The following is a 20,502-nucleotide window of genomic DNA, read 5'->3' as shown; positions in this document are numbered from 1 at the left end:
GCAGAGCAGAGTAGAGTAGTAGAGTACAGTAATAGAGTAGAGTACGGAGTAGAGCAGAGCAGAGCAGAGCAGAGCACTCGGAGCAGCTGAGCAGAGCAGAGCAGAGCAGAGCAGAGCAGAGCAGAGCAGAGCAGAGCAGAGCAGAGCAGAGCAGAGCAGAGCAGAGCAGAGCAGAGCAGAGCAGAGCAGAGCAGAGCACTCAGGCGGAGCAGAGCAGAGCAGAGCAGAGCAGAGCAGAGCAGAGCAGGTACATTGGGAGCGTTGATGTGTTGAGAAAAAGGGACAGATTATAAGATTTCACAACACTGTAAAGGTGGAAATGCTCGCGGTGGTTTAATGTCTTTAATGTTCGCGGTTTTCGTTCTGACCTTTTCACCACGACGAACTTAGTAAACTTTTAAGTTTGGAGGTAAAAAAGTTATTTAAAAGTGACCACCGTGACTGCTGCCCTTTTACAGCAAAAGCCCGCATGACAGTTTCAACCGTGAACTTAAAAACGACCACGAACACTTCATTTTCTCCCTACCGCGAAATGAAATCCCCGCGAAAAAAGGCGCGAACATCTCCCCTTATACAGCATTGTGCCTCCTGACATCTGCTTGACTTGGATCGTACTTACCCACTGCATGCCGGGATAGAGGACGTCATAGTGTCATCATGGCGGCCATGATGATGGAGATTGGTGGCGAGCCGCCGGTCACTGCAGAATTAACGGAGGACAGGTAATGGACGATTTATCACTCCAGCCAGCCTTCTGGTCTGATAAATAACAACCCAGGCTATCTTCAGCACGTAATCAGAGAGGCCTAGTGGTCACAGTATTTCTAGGAGATAGTCACAAAGTTGACAGTATTAGCACGTTATTTGCATGTCAAAGGACAAAATGGCCGACTCTTTGTCGTTGGTAGAAACATCTGGAAAAGGACGAGCTAACCCAACAAGAAGGGTGGACAAAATGCTTCTATTGCCTAAGAATGATGATGATCAACTTATGTTTGAGGTTTTTAGTGTTACCTAAAATGACCAAAGTCTTCAAACTGTTGTTAATTTTTTATGTAGTTGTTTGCTTGGCACACCAGGTTTCAGTTGATTTTAAAAGCGTGGTGCTTGTTTCCGGACGGTTCGGGTAACACTTTGTGGGAAGTTTGTGCGTCCCTGAGTTCGATGGTTCTTAAAGTCACCATGGTCTGACGAGATTTGAAGCAGACCTCGTTCTCTAGATGCTTACCGAAGTAAAGGGTTCGGTTTTCACCTATGTAAAACCAAGGAGGTTTAATCAGGGATTAAACCTCCTTGGTAAAACTGTTTCAAAAGAACTGTTTCAAAACACGCAGTAAAACATATTTATAGTTGGGTGTGGTATGGTCTATTTTCACTCTGCCATCTCTCTACCATCCAGTCCCTAGATATATTCTTGTGGTTAGGGTTTTTGATGTAGCATTACTAAATGTCCTGGGCCTGGGTTCAATTTTCAAACATGTCCCAGTGTTGTGCCCATGGGAAAGGCACTTTACACCTATTTCCTCCCTTGACTCAGGTGAAAATAGGTACCAAGGGACCTCCTCTTGGATTGGACTTAAATGTATTTGAGGAGAGCCACACTACAAGCTACACATACTGAAAGGGGGCCCGGTCCATTCTTACACTTTTTACAGTCCGGTCTTTAATACACAGCTTGTACTTAAAAGAATAAAACTTTATAAAACTGGTGCGTTATGCCTAAAGGCAGTTTGCCGGTGTGTGAACCAAACAAGCTATAGCCCCAAGCAAACAAATGTACATGTGCCATTTTGGATCACTGAAATGTGTATTAGTTTTATTATAATGACTAGGTTTTGTGACCATAATTTTTTTCAAAATTGTGTTGCCATCTAGTTTTTCCAAAGGACTATGCATTGGGAGAAGGGAATACTGAATTACATGAGAATGTTGGGAATTTTATTGTGAGCTTTTAAAAGTTTCATGGAATATACGCCTACACACAAAATGGCCGACTATTTGTCGTTGGCAGAAGCATCTGGAAAAGGACGAGCTTAAATTTTAAAAACCCAACAAGAAGGGCTGACAAAATGCTTCTCAGGCTTACGGTCCGGGCTTATGCAGCTTGTACATACATGTTAACTGGTGTGTTACGCTTAGAAAATAAAAAGGCAGTTTACCAGTTGTGCGAAACAAAGAATAACTGTAATTTCCCTCACAGTGATTCAGGTAGTCCTGAAGCACCTGCCAGTGCTGAAAATGGAAGCGACAGCGACGAAGAAAATGTGCAGGTGTCTTCTAAAGAGGAGAAGAAGAAACACGGCCATCACGGTAAGAAGAAGCACAAGCACCAGAAGAAGCACAAGAAACACAAACACAAGCATTCCGAGGAGGAGGACCGGAAACGGAGGCACAAGCACAAGAAGAGGCGGCACAGTCAGGAGGAGGTCAAGGAGGGGAGCAGTGCAGTGCTGAAGAAAATAAAGGTCAGAGTTCAACACCTTGTATGTAGTGCTGCAGCATTGAAGTTCTAGCCTATAATCCAAACCTATTATAGCTCCGGAGTCTCATTTGCAGAGAGGAGACTCGGGGAGCTATAATACGTTTGGATTCCAGGCTATTGAAGTTCTAGGTTAGTGAGTTGGCCTTTTCTGGTCTCCATGTAATAAGAGCTTTCTTTTGTGTTCAGACCTTTTTCAGACTTTTTTGCAGCACCACAGAGATGGAGGCAGTTTTCTTAATGCATTCACCCCTAATGTTCTATTTTGCACAGTTTAATCTTCATCCTGCAGTGTGAACTCTCCATTACATTAGTACAGGAGTATAACAATAGCAGTATAACCACAGGAGTACAGTATAATCATAGGAGTAAAACATAGGAGTATAACCATAGGAGTACCATGATGTGTTTTAGCTGGAACAATAGATGAAACTGATGTCAGAATTTATGATTTTCATTTTACTTTTCTTTTCTCATCGTGACGTGCCTTGTGGATTGGATTGTGTACAGGTGGATGACTCAGCGAATCTCGAGGAGCTGGAGGAAGCCAAAGCCCGTATCCAGGCGGAGCTTGAGAAGAACCACGCCGACGGCAGCAAGATCAACGCCATGTCGCTCATCGCCCAGGGTTACGCCGCCACTGACGAGGAGGAAGAGGAAGGCGAGGTCATCGATTTGACGGAAGACGACAAAGTTCCCGCGGACTCTGGGAAACCGCAGCACGCAGACAACCATTCATCTAAAACCCGACACAGGGGAAACAGATCCACATCTCCCAGGCACAAACCCGAACGAGACAGAAGAAGAAAGTCGGGGGAGGACATAAGAAGGAGGAGCAAGACGCCACCAGACAGAGGTAGACTTAGTCGGCGTAGCCGGTCCCCGGACAGAAAGCCCCGGTTGTCTCCCAGGAAGGATCGGGAGGAGAGAGTTGTCAAGAGAAGTAAGTCCCCCAGGAAACGCAGCATCTCACCAAAGAGAAGGAGCCGGTCTCCCCGGGAGAAAGGGAGGGTGAGACGGCGCAGTAAATCCCCCAGCACTCAGGACAATAATAGAGTCAAGAAGACGGCCAGATCTCCCGACAAAGTGGAACAGTCCTCTCAGGAAAAGACTGCTAAAGAGGACTCAAAGAAAGCCGCGTCTCCCCAAAGAGCGTCTTCAAGGCGTCAGAACAGCCGTTCCTTGGAAAGGGAAAAGGTCCGTAGCAGGACTCCAACAAAGAAGAGTAGGAGCCCCCCTGTGAGGTGAGCTGTGATTTATTTACCTCTGGGAAGGAGGTCACCTCCAATGGGGGGTACTGTTTTTGGTTGTGCATGGGCAGGGCTCGAAATAGTGGGTGTATGTGCACCTGTGCACACCCAAAATTGGAGCTGTGCACCTAATTTTTGACTGTGGGTGCACCAGTGCACCTAGATATTTTTGTACGGTTCTCTACACTAGCATACAGAATATTCTTGAAATGTAAGTATCAGAAAAAGCAATATAACCTTTCGTTGTACTTTATTTGATGCATTGCTTGGTTTATGGTTGAAATTTGAAATCTGGATAGAATTACAGATTGAAGTTCTCAAGAGAGGCAGTAGCGTCAAACTTATGTTTTGCTGACATTCAACTTTATCTTATGTGGTGCACCCAAATTTTTTTCTGTGCACCTAATTTTTTTGGTTGGGTGCACCAGTGCACCTATTTCAAAAAAAGAATTTCGAGCCCTGATGGTAGGTCAAACCTATAACTCAAGATCCTTTTGATGTATGTGTATGAATTTTGGTATGTGGGTAGTTACTGAGGTCCCAAAGATACGTGGCAATTTTGGGCAGCCCTAGCTGTATCTTCAGTCACTACAGCATTACAGGTAACACTCTCTTCCTGGATCTTATTGGATCGAGATCACTTTACTTTACTTTCCTCTTTCTGAAAGTAGTGTGGTATAGTCTATAGACAACTGGTCTGCACAGCGACCTCAATTTGGGACATCCGGGTGTCTTGGTACTCGTTGAGCATCAACTGTTATAACACATGATAAAGCTATGGCATAAGAAATTCACGAAAACTATAAATATTACAGGGAGATCTTTGATTTGTTGTTCCCTTGTATGGTAGTTTCGTCCTCCTCTTCATTCATTCATTTTTTACTGTATCGGATTTGATCAGTCACACAGTATACTATATTGCTAATACAGGAGACCGAGAAGTCCAGACCCCGTAGATGAAAGAAAGAAAAGACTTAGCCCGGCCCCCAACATAAGAGCTCGGTCCCCCATCAGACGCCGTTCAAGAACGCCGCCGGGGAGGAGAAAGAGTCTGTCCCCCATGGGTAGAGGCAGGCCTCGACGATCACCATCACCAAGGAGATTATCGCGAAGATCGCGCTCCCCCATGGGAAGACGAAGGTCTCCTTTGCGACGGAGTCGATCGGGGTCACGACACAGATACAGGAGGAGGTCCTACTCCAGAGATCGGGACAGAAGACGCAGGAGCAGGTCACCCGAGGACAAGTTCAAGGGGAGCTTGTCTGAAGGCATGGCTATGAAGAAGGAAGACTCCTCAGATGAAGGGTAAGTCAGCTCGGAATGTTCTAGGTAGAAACGATGTTTGCTGTTATTACCTTTGCCAAGGAGGTTATGTTTTTGGTGGTTTGTAGTTGGATGGTTGGATGTATTTGTGGACAGCATACATGTAACTCATGTAGATGTAGATGGATCTTAATGATCTTTCGCATCTGGTTAGGTGCCTGCAAAACAAAGGACAAGATTGATTATGGACCACCTGGCAGCTTTTTGTGGAACTGCAGCACAACTTCTTGTTTTCATATCTCATGTTCTCGACATGCTATGTTCATGATATCTTTATGGTAGATAGCCATTGGGCTTGTGAAGAAGTGGTATAGGTTTCTAGCAGCTTTTTTGGAAGTGCAGGGGCCGATTTTGTTTGAGATTTTGACAGAGAATAACTTATAAAGGGGTTGATAGATCATACACACGCATATTGTTTTACTTTTGTTGTACAGTTTGGAAGACTTTGAGATTCCTGATGATGATGAAGATGAGGAGGCGATCATCGAACGTCGCAGGAAGGAGAGACTTGCAATTCTACAGGTCAGTCACAATAGCTAAGTTACAGTCTTTTCCTGTTTGCCATATACAGTAGATTCCGCATATCTGTATAGCCCATTTGTCAGCGTAAATTATACGACTCCCCGAACTATACGACTCCCCGAACTAGCGATATTGACGTCCCGAAGGAAGGGGGGGGGGGGCGAATAGGATTTTGAGCAAGACACACAACACACTCACGATATCGCAACTTTATTTTGCAAAATTTTAATCAAAGTACAATCCTACCTTTCCCTCGATTTTAACGTCACCATATTGGAATAAATACGCAATCTATTTTGTTCAGATAAGCCCGAACTGCGTGGGATACTCCTGAAAAAAAAACTCCCGCCATATGTTGATCACGTGAAATCTTGCAGCCAACCAATCTGAGCACAGCCAGAGCACATGTTTTCATGACGCAAACCAATCAGCGCTTAGAACACGCGTAAACATGAGTAAACAAAGATGGCTGCCGGCGTCACCCAGCCTTCGCCTCTACATTTTACGTGAAATTGTGCCGTAAAATGTGATTCATCTACGCTAGATAAGCAGAATTTTCACGGGAAAAGAATTTAAAGTATACATTCTCCGCCGAATACGGCCATAAATAACGGCAAATCGCGGCAAATCACAGCGTAAAGGCTCAAATGCTCGGGCAAAAATCTGACTTTCGTCGCGTCGTTTGAGCCTTGAAAAACAAGTTTTGAAGAGATCAACGTATGTCAAAGGTACCGATATCGACTGCTTGATAGCAGAACAATAGCAAGAAACAAAAGAGTGCGATTGTCGAACGGTAGACGCCGTCCCCGCTCCCGAAACTACAATACAAACCCAAAATTTATCCTATAGTTTCGGGTCATTTTACGATAAATTCGGACAAGATTCTATACAATACACCGAACTTTACGATTATGGGCGATACAGTTATACATTGCTTTTATCATTGAGTGGATGGTAAATGGTTTGGTGTTTTGGAATTCTATACAGAAAGACGAAATATACAGAAAAAAGGTATACAAATAATTGGAATCTACTGTACTGTGAAAGCTGATATTTTTGCAGGAATTTGATTTTGCTGTAGGAAGTGTTTGTTATGGTTTTCAGTTCGCAGTTGAAACAAGGAGGTGGGTGGGAAGAAGACAAGTTTAAGTTTGTGATGTTGAAGAAGTTACAGCAAAAACCGCAAACATAAAACCACCATGAACATTTCCCCATGTACAGTCTTCATTACGAAACAAGCAAGTTGTAGGCTAAAGTAGAAGGATTTTTTTCATACACATATTTTGTTAGCTAAGAGTAAGACCTTGATTTTATAGTTTGTTAACAACATGTCTTACTTGCAATAATTTACAGGAAAATATTAGCAATGACCACATTTTTTTCCCTTTCAGTACAAAATGTTGATGATAGTTGGTTCCTTTTTCAGAAATATCAAAAAGAGTGCTCAGACAACAGCGGCTCGGTGTCCACGCCTCTACCCACAGACTCTGATGAGGACACAGACAACGACGGAGCGAACACCCCCGACAGTGTGCTAGTCGGGGACCGCGCGGTAGAAGACTTTGCCGAGGACGCTAAGATTGAGGATGATTTTGAAGCCTCTATCAATGCGAAGCTGAGCACTATTACTGGAGCTGTGAAGAAGAAGGAGGCTGGTTAGTAGATTTTGATAATTCAACGCAAGGGCTGTTTGCTTGTTATGATTGAAAGTGATTGAAAGCGACCGCGATTTAACGTTAAGAGAAAAGTAGTAGAAACTATTTTTAAATCGCGGTCGCTTTCAAACACTTCCAAAGTGCCAACATTGCCAATCTGAAAACATCTTTGGAAAGCTGACACCTTCCACCATCTCACTGGCGAGTTTGTTTTGTCAGATGTAGTCGTTAACGCAAGTTAGAAAGGGATTTGTCGGGAAATGGCTGATACGAATCTGAGTTTCAATGCGATTCACGTGGTTTGATTGGTCGGGGTGTTGCTGTGTTTAGCCCCCAGTGGTATTGTTTGTCAAATTTGGAGTGTTTCCCTTAAGTTGCAGAAGAGACGGAGGACTCTACTGGGAGTGCTGGAAACGACATGTTCACAGACGACATCTTCGGTGATAAGGGGTCGGGCTCCGGCGGACGGATGATCCACGAAGCTACAGACAATCCTCATCTCACAGAGAACTGGGATGACCAGGAGGGATATTATCGTAAGTGACAGAATCGTGTTCAACTGTGTGTGAGTCTCCACTCGCGTGTGTTAACATAATGGATGTCGTTAAAAGTCAAAAGCTGCAGTAAGATCATGTAGCAAGTACATTTTTTGGATGACATCCTCTGCAGACTCAAAATGGGTGGAAAAAAAACAAGATACATTGTACCTAAATTTTCCAAATAGAGACCATAAACGTTGTAAAAAGCATGCTATCAAAGCCAAAAGTCTTTTATTCCTGTATTCAAGAAGTTCAGAAAGTGACAATAGTGGGATAGGCTAGTATCACTTGCCAAGTAGTCGGCAACTACATTCAAATGAACTGAAATAACTGCCTGTTTTACAATAAATAATAGTGATCACATGATACTGTAAATGCAGAAATGTTTGCGGTGGTTTTATGTTCATGGTTTTCGCAGGAGGCTCTTCGCCTCAAACTTAAAACCACGACAAACATTTCTGCCTGTGTTTGTATAGCGCTACTATTGTTTCAAACGCAAAATTAAAATCACCGCGAACACTCCATTTTCTCCCTACCATGCGAACCATGCAAACTTGTTTTTTACAGTACATCATACTCATGTTGCCTATGTGTTGTGCAGGTGTGCGAATCGGTGAGACACTGGACAGGCGGTATGTCGTGTACGGCTTCACTGGGCAGGGGGTTTTCAGCAACGTGGTTCGAGCGAGGGACGAGGCTCGCGCCAAACAAGACGTCGCCATCAAGATCATACGGAACAATGAGATGATGTAAGTGGGAATTTTTATCGCATCACATGCTTGCTTGGCTTGATGATCAAGTTGAAAGTGGTTTTTGCAAATAGTGTAGATGATTACTTTTCTCTTTTAAAGACCTTGAAATGTCATGACAATTAACGGTAAATTGGCACACATTCTTATACGTACTGCGCTAGATTTTGGTAAAACTAGGCTGCAAACAGCGACACAAACGGACGTTTCATTGTGACTTTTGGGCAATCTTGCATTCGACGACACAATACAGATAATTTGTCAAAAACGGTTACCGGTAACAATGAACTCAAGATAACAAATAACATACTGTATAGAATTGAAGCGACCAATTACGCTTTACGAATAATACACCAAGAACACATGTTGAATTAGAGCAGGCTAGCTACAATAAACGGTGACTTAAGATAGGTAGCTATACCTCATGGAAAAAGGCATGTAAACCCTGTTTCTTTGTTTCCATATTAGAAATGTGAAAAAAAACGTTGAAGAAATAGTATTTCATAGATGCTAAGTTTGTGATGACTATGGAACAGCATTTTTTTTTACCATGCATTTCATTGACACAGGCACAAGACAGGTCTAAAGGAGTTGGAGTTCCTGAAGAAGTTGAATGATGCCGACCCAGAGGACAAGTTCCACTGTCTGCGTCTGCTGCGAGACTTCTACCACAAGAACCATCTCTGCTTAGTCTTTGAGCCACTCAGGTGTGTGTTTTATTTGACCTTGATTTCCCTTCTGTGGTACTGTAAATGCATTTAAGTCCGCATGGTTTTTATTTCGCACTAAGGTGAAAATGGTCACATACTGCTACAGTATTGGATAAAAATGTTCACGGTGGTTTTAAGTTCGCGGTGAAACGGTCGCCGGAAAACTGCGAACATAAGACCATTAACATTTCTGCATTTACAGTAAAACATGTCTTTTTCTACTATGCAGTTTCTTTACAAACTACCAGGTGGTGCTCCAAAACGGTCAAAGTTGGTCATCACTCTGTTTTTCATGTCTATAAAAAAGTGTACACCCATATACTTTTAGAGGCCATAGAGGCAGTGGGTTGTTAACCACTGTGTCTAAGGCACGGTCTCTCCTTCCTTCACTCTTTACCTCCCCAACCAAAGTCAGGTACCCGTTTTTACACCTGGATGGAGTGAGGAAAGTGCCTTTCCCAAGGACACGGCATCTAGGCCTGAATGCTTTGAACCCACGATCTCTTGATCACTTATCTGCTAGCCTACCCACTTGGCTATTTGATGCCTCTCTTGTCTATATGTTTCACAATGACACCCTCCTGAAAGCAGAGCCCCTATCGCTTGATTCGTTAGCTCACTCGCGAAGGGGCCCTGCTCTTTTGCCCCGTAGACACGGTTCTGGCGCCATCACCACCAAAACAGCTTCAGCCAATCAGAGGGTTTGCTAAACCTCATCTAGAGCAAAAGCGCAAAGGACGCTGAGAAGCTATCAACCAATCAGGTTACGTCTCACATCGTTACTTTAGGTTCAGAACAAATTAACCGCCTAATTTTGCCAAATAAGGATAGCTCATTAATTATTCATCAGCAACTGTCAGTAACGTCGCCAGAACCGTATCTACCGGGGCTAAAGAGCAGGGCCCCTACGTGAGCGAGCGAGCTAGCGAATCGAGCAATAAGCCTCTGCTTTCAGGAGGGTGCACAATAAAGGATTCTTTACTACCAAGTTGGTATTCACATAGCAGCACATCATATATGACTGACTTGTTCATTGTATCACTCAGCATGAACCTAAGGGAGATCCTGAAGAAGTACGGGCGCGACGTGGGTCTTCACGTGAAGGCGGTGCGCTCCTACGCCCAGCAGCTCTTCCTGGCACTCAAGCTTCTCAAGCGCTGCAACATCCTTCATGCCGACATCAAACCCGACAACATTCTGGTCAGTAATCAAATCTTTCATACTAGGGAACAGGCTTTCAGACCCATGATACTAAAATAATACATTTGGATGCATGATACTAAAATAACAAGGAAATTGGAGGCCCTCTTTTTCAGCTGGACGCACAGAGGACCCCCTGTTTCATATACATGTTACTGTGTTGTAGTGTTACTGTTGCTTTTTTTTAGTCCTACCAGACACTTGAACAGCATTGACATTCCATAGAGTCCATTGGGAGACAGAGAGGGAACCAGTAGTTTTTAGTGCTTAAAATGGTCTGCTAAAAGTATGATAAGACTAGAACACACCTAACCCCCGCATCACAGCACCCACCCACCCCATTTTTGGACCCCTTGTCTATAAATCCTAGCTAAAACGCCTGCTAGGGATGTGTACTGTTAAAATCATTACAGGTCCAGTTACAAAATGCTGCAACATCAATGTACCAGTGCTGTACCTGAACAGACCTACACTCAAACTTTTTTACTTATTTCGTTTTTAAAAACGTGTTGTTCCCGGCACAGAGATGAAAATTTAGCACTGGAAAAAGAGGAAAACATTGCTTGGTCATTGAAATCAGCACCATTTTTGATTTGAGATCCTCTGGAAACCTTGGGTTCTCTGCATAAGATACCTGAGGTCTATATAGACATTCTCTTAACTGGTTGTTCATGTTTCTGTCATCATTAAAAGCCACAGGTAACTTTGTCAAATAGTTCAGGTACAGGTACAGGTCCAGACTTATACCTAAACCTTTGTACCAGTACCTGATGTCACATTTACGCACACATCCCTAGTGCATACTGTTTGATTTCTAAAGCCATAGTCATAGACCTATCTATCTTTTTTTATTTAAAAGCATCACTATGGAGCTGTGTGGTTGCTAATTTAGTTTCCCTGCTTTACAGGTGAATTCGTCAAAGGTGGTGTTGAAGCTGTGTGATTTTGGTTCAGCCTCACACAGCGCTGACAACGACATCACCCCCTACCTGGTCAGTAGGTTCTACAGAGCCCCAGAAATCAGTAAGTATACAGACTTATTTTGTACCAGAGATTTGTAGAAACATCTAAAGTATGTTCTATGGTACTAAAATGAGGTATTTGTTTCATCTACACATAGGTATTTAAAAGTTTCAAATTGAAGATTTTTTGTTTGTTGGGCATTACCGGTAAACCACCTTTAGGTATAATGCACCAGTTTTGTGCAGTAACTACAAGCTGTGTGAGGCCAGTTTGTAAGGTTTGATCCATTCATACCAAGAAGGACCCCCACTCTTCTCTATAAGTTTGATGGGTTCTTTAACGTACTCTCCTCAAATACGGAACCCCTGCTTTCCGTCCCATCCGAGAGGACGTCCCTAACCGTTTCTACCTGAGTCAAGTGAGGAAATAGGTGTAGATTGCCTATTCCAAGGGCACAACATTGGGGTCTGCTAGGGATTTGAACCCAGAACCCTTAGATTCCAAGTCAGCAACTGTAACCACAAAACTGCCTTGCCACCTCCTGTCAACTCTTATCAAAAATTTCCACCCTCTGCCAGTTATAGGGAAAGGCTACAACTTCACCATCAAATACACTGTGTATTATTTAAGTTTAAAAGTGCTGATCTGTTCATTTGTACTGATGAGGTACAATCATGGGGGTCTTGCCAGTACAGCTGTGATCAAAGATTTCCTTTTGGATGGAAACGGCATGGAAGTCCCTGGGGGACCCCTTCTCTGTTTAATCTCCCCGGTCTAGTATGAAGTAACCATTATTCCAATGTACAACCCGTTGATAGATGATGCATTTTCTCCCTTTTAGATTTTATAGCGTTACTTATAGAATGTTCATGTATATTGATTCGCAGTAAGAGTTGTATGATTGTATGCCTGTATGATTTATCTTTAACTAATGCAACTATTGTATTTTATTATGTAATTTTGCAGCAAGGTTGGCCCCTTGTAATAGCAATAGCTAGTCAGGCAGCCTTGGCCGATTCACATTGTACACAGCCAAACAAATAAATAAACAAGAGTTCCACAACCTCATACCTTCGCCAAATGATTTTAACCTTTATGACTGACGTATTAGGAGTGTTTCTCATCAATAATAAATCATACCAGTTGATTGTCGTAAAATATAACATGTCCAAAGTATCAGCTTAACAAATTATGAGCCTACGGTTATGCTAATATTTATCATCAATTATGCAAAAGAGGCCCTTATTAACATAATTTGATTCAACGATGTTAACATTCACATAACTTCCCGATGCCACCAAAAAAGTATTAGATGTATGAAATTGCCGTCATTTGCCAGTGTGGAATAATACAAGTTACTCATTAAGTATGCAAATTAGGCCCACATTTGCAAATTTTCTATCTATGAACAGTCCTCTCTTCCTCAGTTACAATTTGAATAGTCATACCATGGAACAAAGCGGATTTTTAAAGTTGCCTTATTAATTATGCAAATTAGAATCTGATTTGCAGAATTATTGTCCAATCATACTAAGCATCACGCAAGCTATCCACATACCAAAAATGATGACCATCCATCAAGGCCATCTTGTTATAGTATTTTCTCATTAATTATGCAAATGAGGTCTTCATTTGCATAGTTCATATCAATTAATATTTCTCTCTTCCTCAGTTACATATGTCACATGTTTCAGAGTCCTATCATGGAATTTGGCGGATGTATAAACTTTCCTCATTAATTATGCAAATTAGATACTGATTTGCATAAGAAGTGTCTAATCATGGACATCATCACTCAAGCTATCTACCTACCAAAAATCATTACCATCCATCAAGCCCTTCTTGAGTTATTCCCTTTCAAAGTCAGACGAAAAACCTGCTCCTGCAGTTCCAAAAAAGCCGCTAGGGGGCCCAAACCCACACCACTTACTCTCTGTCCAAAGATCTATCTACCACTCAAAAATAAGTTCCATAACATGTCCAGAACACGAGTTATCAAAACAGGAAGTTCCGCTGCAGTACCGTAAGAAGCCGCTAGGGGGCCCAAAATCTCATCGTTTTTAGGTCTCATCAACACCTACCAATATACCAAATATCAAAACAATCCATCAAGGCATTCTCGAGTTATGCTGTGCCACTACAAACAGACAAACGCTACCCTCTGCATAACCTTCTCGGCGAAGGTAATGAATGAATAAATAAAAAGATTTCCTTCCTCCATCCCTCAGTTATAGGGAAAGGCTACGACTTTGCCATTGACATGTGGAGTGTGGGCTGTACCATCTACGAACTGTACACGGGGAAGATCCTCTTCCCGGGGAAGACCAACAACCACATGCTGAAGCTGATGATGGACCTGAAGGGCAAGATCCCCAACAAGATGATCAGGAAGGGCATGTTCAAGGACCAGCACTTCGACCCTCAGTGCAACTTTATGTACGTGGAAGTAGACAAAGTCACACAGAGGGTAAGTCATGACTTCTAATTTTTTTTTTTTTTTTTTTTTTTAGTGTACGCCCTCCTACATACTTGATGTCAAACAGCATTTCCTTTAGTGAACTCTGTGTCTTTGTTTTTTGAGTGTGTGTGTTTGTTTGTGTTGGTGTGCAGGGCTCGAAATAGTGGGTGCATGTGCACCTGTGTGCACCCAAAATTGGTGCCGTGCACCTAATTTTGGATTTTGGGTGCACCAGTGCACCTAAATATTTTCATAAGCTATAGGGTAAAGATACTATTGTACACTAGTATACAGAATATTCTTGAAACGTAAGTACCAGAAAAGGTAATGTAACCTTTTGTTGTACTTTATTTTTGATGTATTACTTGTTTAAAATTTTGAAGTTACAGTAGTTGAACTACAGATTCTACAAGAGCATTAAACTTTGTACTTGTAATCATGTTTTGCTGACATTCAACTTCATTTTATGTGGTGCACCCAAACTTTTTTCTGTGCACCTAATTTTTTTGGTTGGGTGCACCTATTCTCAAAAATGAATTTCGAGCCCTGGTGTGTGTCAGTGTCTGGACGTGAGAGGGAAGTTGACCACTAACGGCTGGATTGGCAGGAAGTAAAGTTCAAAGTTCATAAGTTTCTAAACTGTAGTAGAAGGCGCCCTTTTAGCTAATAGCCTGAGTCAGTCCCAGTACAGAAACGAAATGTTACATTATAGATTTCCACTCATCTAGCACCATTGTTCAGTCTGTACATAAGTTGGATTTGCCAAAAATAATTAATCAAGCAACAGTTACTGGATAAAATTTTGAATAAGTTGGATTCATTCTATCGCAACACATACTTCACAAACCTCTGGAAACGCCTGTATATATATATAGGGTTTTGATTTTTGTTTGTTTTGTATGTATTTAGGTTATATTGCTGTGTATATATTGCTTAACTATGGGCCAGTGAGTTCTTTAAAAAAAAGATAATAATGATGATAATAATTACAGGAAAAGGTGACCGTGACGACGTCCATCAACGCCACGCGGGACCTGATGGCGGACATGCTGGGGTACTCGCGCCTCCCAGAGGACCAGATGCGCAAGCTGACCCAGCTGACCGACTTCCTCCACAAGGTCCTGATGCTGGACCCGTCCAAACGCATCTCCATCAACCAGGCCCTCACCCATCCCTTCATACAGGAGAAGATATAACTTAACCACTGTAGCAGGTTCTCCCCCTCAAATAGATAAGACCTTGTACTATAATAATACTCGGCTAACGTGTTGCACACCGTAGTGCAACGTAGTGTAAGAGGCTTGAAAAGTAGGCATAACAAAGACAGTGGTGTCCATAGATCGATACTTTGTTCAGGTAAATGTGTGTAGAAATTTTAGTATACATGTATGTATGTATGTGTATATGTTCATAGGGGAGGAACAGTAGATAAACAATGTGGCCAGGGTGATACTACTTTACTATTTTCTTTCATTGATTTCAACGAATCTACATGATTTGTAGTAAGTAGGCACAGAATTGAATGCTGAAAAAAAGAACAAAATTGTTAGGAAAGTCTGTGGTATTTTGTATACCGCTTTCAGCAATACCCTTAACACATCTTTGATTCTAAGTTGCTAACGGTGTATCAGATTTTGGAAAATTTAGAAGAAATGGTGGCAAGAGTTGACTTCTGTCTATCATTATTATGGAAAAGATGGTCTGGATAGCAGACAAAAAACATAAGATGCACCAATAATTAATCTGTTAGGATTGTTGATGACCTGTTTATTTTGTTGCATCTTGTTTATAATTTTACAGATCAGCTTGTAAAGAGGTTTTTCTTCTGGCCTGAGTCAATCTTACCAAGGGTAATAATGAGCTTTATTCCCAGTACTTAAGAACTTTACTTGTCACCCATGCAGAATACTTGTTTTGCAGATGTTTCTGTTCGCTGTAGGTGGCACCCTCAACGTGGGGCAGAGTCCACGCCGTGTGGTCGTGCAGCCTACCAGCCACTGAGCATCCAAAATGCCGAATTTGGTTGGGCGGTCTCTCACTAAGGTAACACGCACCGTAAGCCCTCCCACAGAAATAGTGTTGAATGGCATCTGACCACATGGCAGTGGATTCTGTCTCTCATTGAAGGCTGCCTGCATGAGTGTATTTTTTTTCTTTTCCGTGAGAGAAAAAAAAAAGGACGGTTGTTGTTGACGAATCATAGAATCTCATCCTAACACTGCTCATGTCGGCTGCGATACAGTTTGCGCTAGTACCCGAAAGCAAAAAATCAGAGTACCAATTAAAAGAGTAAAAAGAGTACTAGATAAAAAACTATGACTGAAACTGTATCCAGCCTACATCAGCATTGTTAGTAGAGCGTATACTTAAGATTGTTGTGGATGTAGTAGAGACAATGTCAGCATCTGTATGTGTAGCTAAGTCCCTCCTCTCAGCGGACTCGTGCTGTACCCAACAGTAAGTACCAAACTTGACTGTACTTAAAAGTAGAGTACCCAAACTGACAAGACACCACAGTGTTTAGAATTTCTGTGTACTCCGTGTTGATAACTATCATGAATACACCAAGTAACAAACAGACAGGGTGACTTGTAAGGTGGAGGCATTGGCTGTGACGCATATATATGACGATAAATAAGTGGAGAGAATAAACTGCCGTCTGCAAAAAAAAATCTTGGACTGAATTGTTTTGTAACACTCTTTCCCCTTTCTTATTTATCACAGAGCTTCTTGGCTGACAAAAACTAAACAAAATTCAAACACATACATACATAAACGGAAAGTTTTAATATTGTCAGGGAAATTCAACCAGTAATTTGTTTCTTGAATGGATTACTGTACCAGCCAGAGCTCTGTTGAACCTTGAGAGAACTTGTGGTGTAGCTTGGCTTCAGGCACTAACTTCAGACTTTACCTTTTGCATATATCCTCCCCACAATGTTGGATGGAGTACAAGAACAGCCTCCTCCTGTCCAGGGCGTGGCCACGGATTGAGCAGTACGGATCCTTAAGGAACAAGCCTCTGAAGGTGTTATAGGCAAGGGACTGCCGAGAGAGATACCTCATGAGCCATCCGTAATGCTTTGTTCTATGTTCCAATCTTTTGGGTGTATTGACCTACATATTCCATGGCCATAGTTGCTCTTTGCATGAAAGTTCCACTCACTCAGTTAAAGAAAATCTTACAGTATGTGATGTAAGAAATGTCTCAAAAATAGATGTCATTGTCAATCTAACTGCATACTACTTGAAAAGTTTGGTAGCCCTTAAACCTTTTAAATGATCAAACAAACTATTATGCAAAATTGAAAAGGCAAGTAGAAAAGTGAATCTCTGCACTTCAGTACATTTCTCCGGCCTTTCTATTGTCTCTCTTCAATGACAGTGTGTATACAGTATATAAATTGCAGGAGCCAGTGAAGTTTTCACAAACCACACAGTTGTGCTCCCCAAGATTTTACAGCTTTGTTCAAACCATGTGTTTTACATGTTTTCTCTCCACAACAGAAAGGTGCAAGGAAGTAATGTTCATGTATTCCCTGTCGCAAGCATATCTACACTAACACTCCACCCACTCGAGTGTATAAAAGTCAAACAATGGTCTTTTGTTGCACTTTTAATTGTTACCGAGTTGCCACCTTCTGCAGTTCCCAAATTCTATTCGGAAAAAATTCCTCACAATACAACTTTGTAAAATGGTTGTAAATCTTTGTTTCCAGTTAATAGATGTCTTAAAGATAAATCATATAACATTCATGCAAAATAGATTACTGTTGTGGTGTAAATTGTTTTAAGATATGTTAGATTTGATTTAAAAACTTCATAATAAGGGTAGGATAGTTGTATACAGATTGAGTCCACCTAATATGTTTAAATAGAATAAGGAAAAGCTTACACTTGTAACTTGCACATGTAGTCTGTAGGGTTTAAACAAATTTTCGTACAAACCATCTAAGTGGTAAGATTTTGCAAGACAAAAAGTAAAGAGAATTACTTGTCAAAGGAAAGCAATTGTCCTGACACTTAGTTTGAGGCATGATTTATTTTTAAGACTCAAAGTAGTAAGAAAGCAGTCTGTAGAAGTTGGCAGCTCGCTTTTGTAAGATCTCAACAACGGAAGGCGATAAACATGTCTTCACTTTCTGTCTTCCGCAGGTCAAGAAGGAACCCCAGAGAAGGAGCCCAGAACACTAAGGTTTCTGCTAAGATAGTCTAGCCATTCTCAGCTTCAGTAAACGCTGTCAAAATCACTTCGCTTACATCCCCACGACAGAGAACAGCGAATCTGCTGTATTTTTCTGTGTTTCATGTCTTGTGTACGATTCTTTTTCAAACAGTACCCCTTAAATTACAATGCAGTTTGAGCAAGTTTCGTGCAATTTCATCCAAATATGTACGTGCTATGAAATGAAACTCCAGATATTTCAGGTCTGCAACATTTGAAGTTTTAAAACAGATTTTATGTAGAGATTTTTTCTGGCTATATTGTTCCCTGTGTCACCATTTTACCATAATCTAAGTCATGATTTGACGCAAGATTAAAACGACAGTGCCCAGGGTATATATCCCAAAATTCACCTACTTGTATCTCGATGTACAAACAAATGTAAAAGCCTTAGCAGAAAAAAAGAATGGGCTACTTCTGATGTTTGTTGCCACAACTGAAAGTTTCCTTACAGCTGTAATGCGTCCTACCAAACACCTTACAATAACCCGGTTTTGTGCCGTTCCCTCCCGCTCTCTTCTACAGGTGAGTTTGGGAAGGTGAGTGACTCTCTCGTCTTCAGCCTTCCACCTTCAACTTACAAAGTAGAAGTTCAAGGGCACACGAGAAGGACCAAGTGTGCGGAGATGAAGCTCTGACATCTAGCCGTGTCTTTGGATGGGAAAGCAGACAAACTTCAAGCAGCATTACTCCTTTTAGAGATGAATTAGGCCACACCAATTTAATTTCTTGGTTAACAGAATTTTTAAGAAAATGCTAGATTGGAAAACCACCATGAAAACAGAATCTCCAAGGAAAGTTTGCACTTTGGTGCACACAGTTTTAGGGACTGAACAGGGTCATGTGCAAGTTTTCACCCCAGCCTTCTGTTTTAATGATATCCTCGTGCTAAAATTTAAAAAAAAAAAATCTGTTAACCAAGAAATTAAATTGGTGTGGCCTTAAGATTGGTTTCAAATATGTTGATATTTTCTATAGTGCATCCACACTTCCTTTGATTGACCAAATAGGAAGAAGAATGTGGGAACATAAGGCCATACTGATTTGATTATATGGATGACATCCTCTGGGCACCCCAAAACTGATGCAAGAGTGGAAAAAAAAGTTGCCTTCGTAATGAATCTAAGTGGTCAGAAAGGGTGAACCAATGACTAAACATTTGGATTATGGTATACCAAACAACAAATTCTTTATCTGTGACAAGAAGTAAGTTTACGACTGAATAAGTACATGTTATGATAGGAATGGAGGCATTCTACAACATTAGTATCCGTTTTCCAAATTTTTTTGGCAATCTACGGCATATGTTTGCGCATTTTGGAGCTTTGTACAATTTACAGGATAGTCACGAACATTTTTGAGAAACAGATTTAACTGTTGCATGCATGGATATCACCCATATATTGAAGTCAGTTTGACTTGAGACAAATTGCAGTGTAATTCAGTCTATCACTTTGGATATAGCATCAAAACACCTGGCTATAGATATATAATTCCAAGGATATTTTGTGCTTTGCATTTTTACATTGTTTACATGATGAAATGGCCTCACAAAGCATTTATGCCTTTTCAAATGATAAATAAATTGGGCTCTTTTTCATCAACTGATCTTGGTCATTCTAAAGGAATACAATATGTTTGAAGAGCTGTGTCAATAGGAAAACCTACCCTTCTAGGGTATCAAAAGGTTTTGTTGTATGCCCCAAAAACTACTTGGCGACAGTTGACAATTTCGAAGAGCTTTTCCAGTAGACCACATGGCATACCAGCTGACACATGATTTAAGATATTACCGAACTTTAGAAGTACATGTTATCTAGGTTGTTATGAATACTTTTATATTCTGGCACATTTATTTAGTTCGACATAGTTTTGATGGCCATTTATAACTTATAAAGTCTAGATCAGGAAGTTGGATAAAGATATATTTATTATTACATAAGATTTGTCAGTATGATTAAAGACACCAAAAGATTGAACTAATCCGTATGAATTGTGTTTAATGTCTTTATGTTGGATGCTGAAGACCATAAGATTATGAATGCTTTTATGGGTTCATTGAGGAGGCATGAATGGCCATGTTTTTTCAATGTTGAATATGTCATTCTAAGCTTACAAAAATACATTTTCATCAGTTTTTGGTAATGAAATAGATATTTTTTCCGTCCTAACAAGCAAATTTCCGTCCTGGGACGGAAGGACGGGTCCTGGAGACAGCCCTGCACCCTGTGCAAGTAATACTTTACTTAATGGTAGACTTTCCTTTGGATTTGCAAGAAAAATTCAACAGCTAGTGCCGCATACCTTAACTCAGGTTCAGGGCCGGATTCAAGTCCAGGGGTTTAGGTTCAGGTCTGGACTTTTAAGTCCCCATGGCATATGTAAAATTCCATGTTGACATCAAGTTAACATACAATTTGAAAAATATA

At 41.3% G+C, this 20,502-nt stretch overlaps 1 protein-coding gene across 5 annotated transcripts; it reads left to right on the top strand.

The window, feature by feature from the left end:
• Positions 1 to 609: 609 nt before the first annotated feature.
• On the top strand, positions 610 to 20,052 carry LOC136438594 (serine/threonine-protein kinase PRP4 homolog). Of its 5 annotated transcripts, none has more exons than XR_010756454.1 (15): positions 610 to 722; positions 2,201 to 2,465; positions 2,990 to 3,723; positions 4,660 to 5,034; positions 5,487 to 5,574; positions 7,001 to 7,229; positions 7,604 to 7,765; positions 8,370 to 8,517; positions 9,087 to 9,224; positions 10,274 to 10,427; positions 11,336 to 11,450; positions 13,619 to 13,857; positions 14,841 to 16,876; positions 18,004 to 18,043; positions 18,599 to 20,052. XR_010756454.1 is itself a non-coding variant. In XM_066433466.1 (13 exons), exons 1-13 carry the CDS (start codon positions 658 to 660, stop codon positions 15,042 to 15,044), a joined length of 2,910 nt encoding a protein of 969 aa, XP_066289563.1. In that variant the 5' UTR covers positions 610 to 657; the 3' UTR covers positions 15,045 to 20,052. The 5 variants fall into 5 exon arrangements, 2 of the variants coding, with proteins under 2 accessions (XP_066289563.1, XP_066289561.1); XR_010756452.1 differs by having other exon boundaries at positions 14,841 to 16,923; XR_010756453.1 differs by having other exon boundaries at positions 18,004 to 20,052.
• Positions 20,053 to 20,502: the final 450 nt, after the last annotated feature.

This window comes from Branchiostoma lanceolatum, chromosome 7 (genome assembly GCF_035083965.1).
Source record: "Branchiostoma lanceolatum isolate klBraLanc5 chromosome 7, klBraLanc5.hap2, whole genome shotgun sequence".
In the NCBI taxonomy this organism is placed as follows: Eukaryota; Metazoa; Chordata; class Leptocardii; order Amphioxiformes; family Branchiostomatidae; genus Branchiostoma; species Branchiostoma lanceolatum.
Note: the sequence above shows the minus strand (reverse complement) of the source record. Positions and strands in the feature narration are given on the sequence as shown.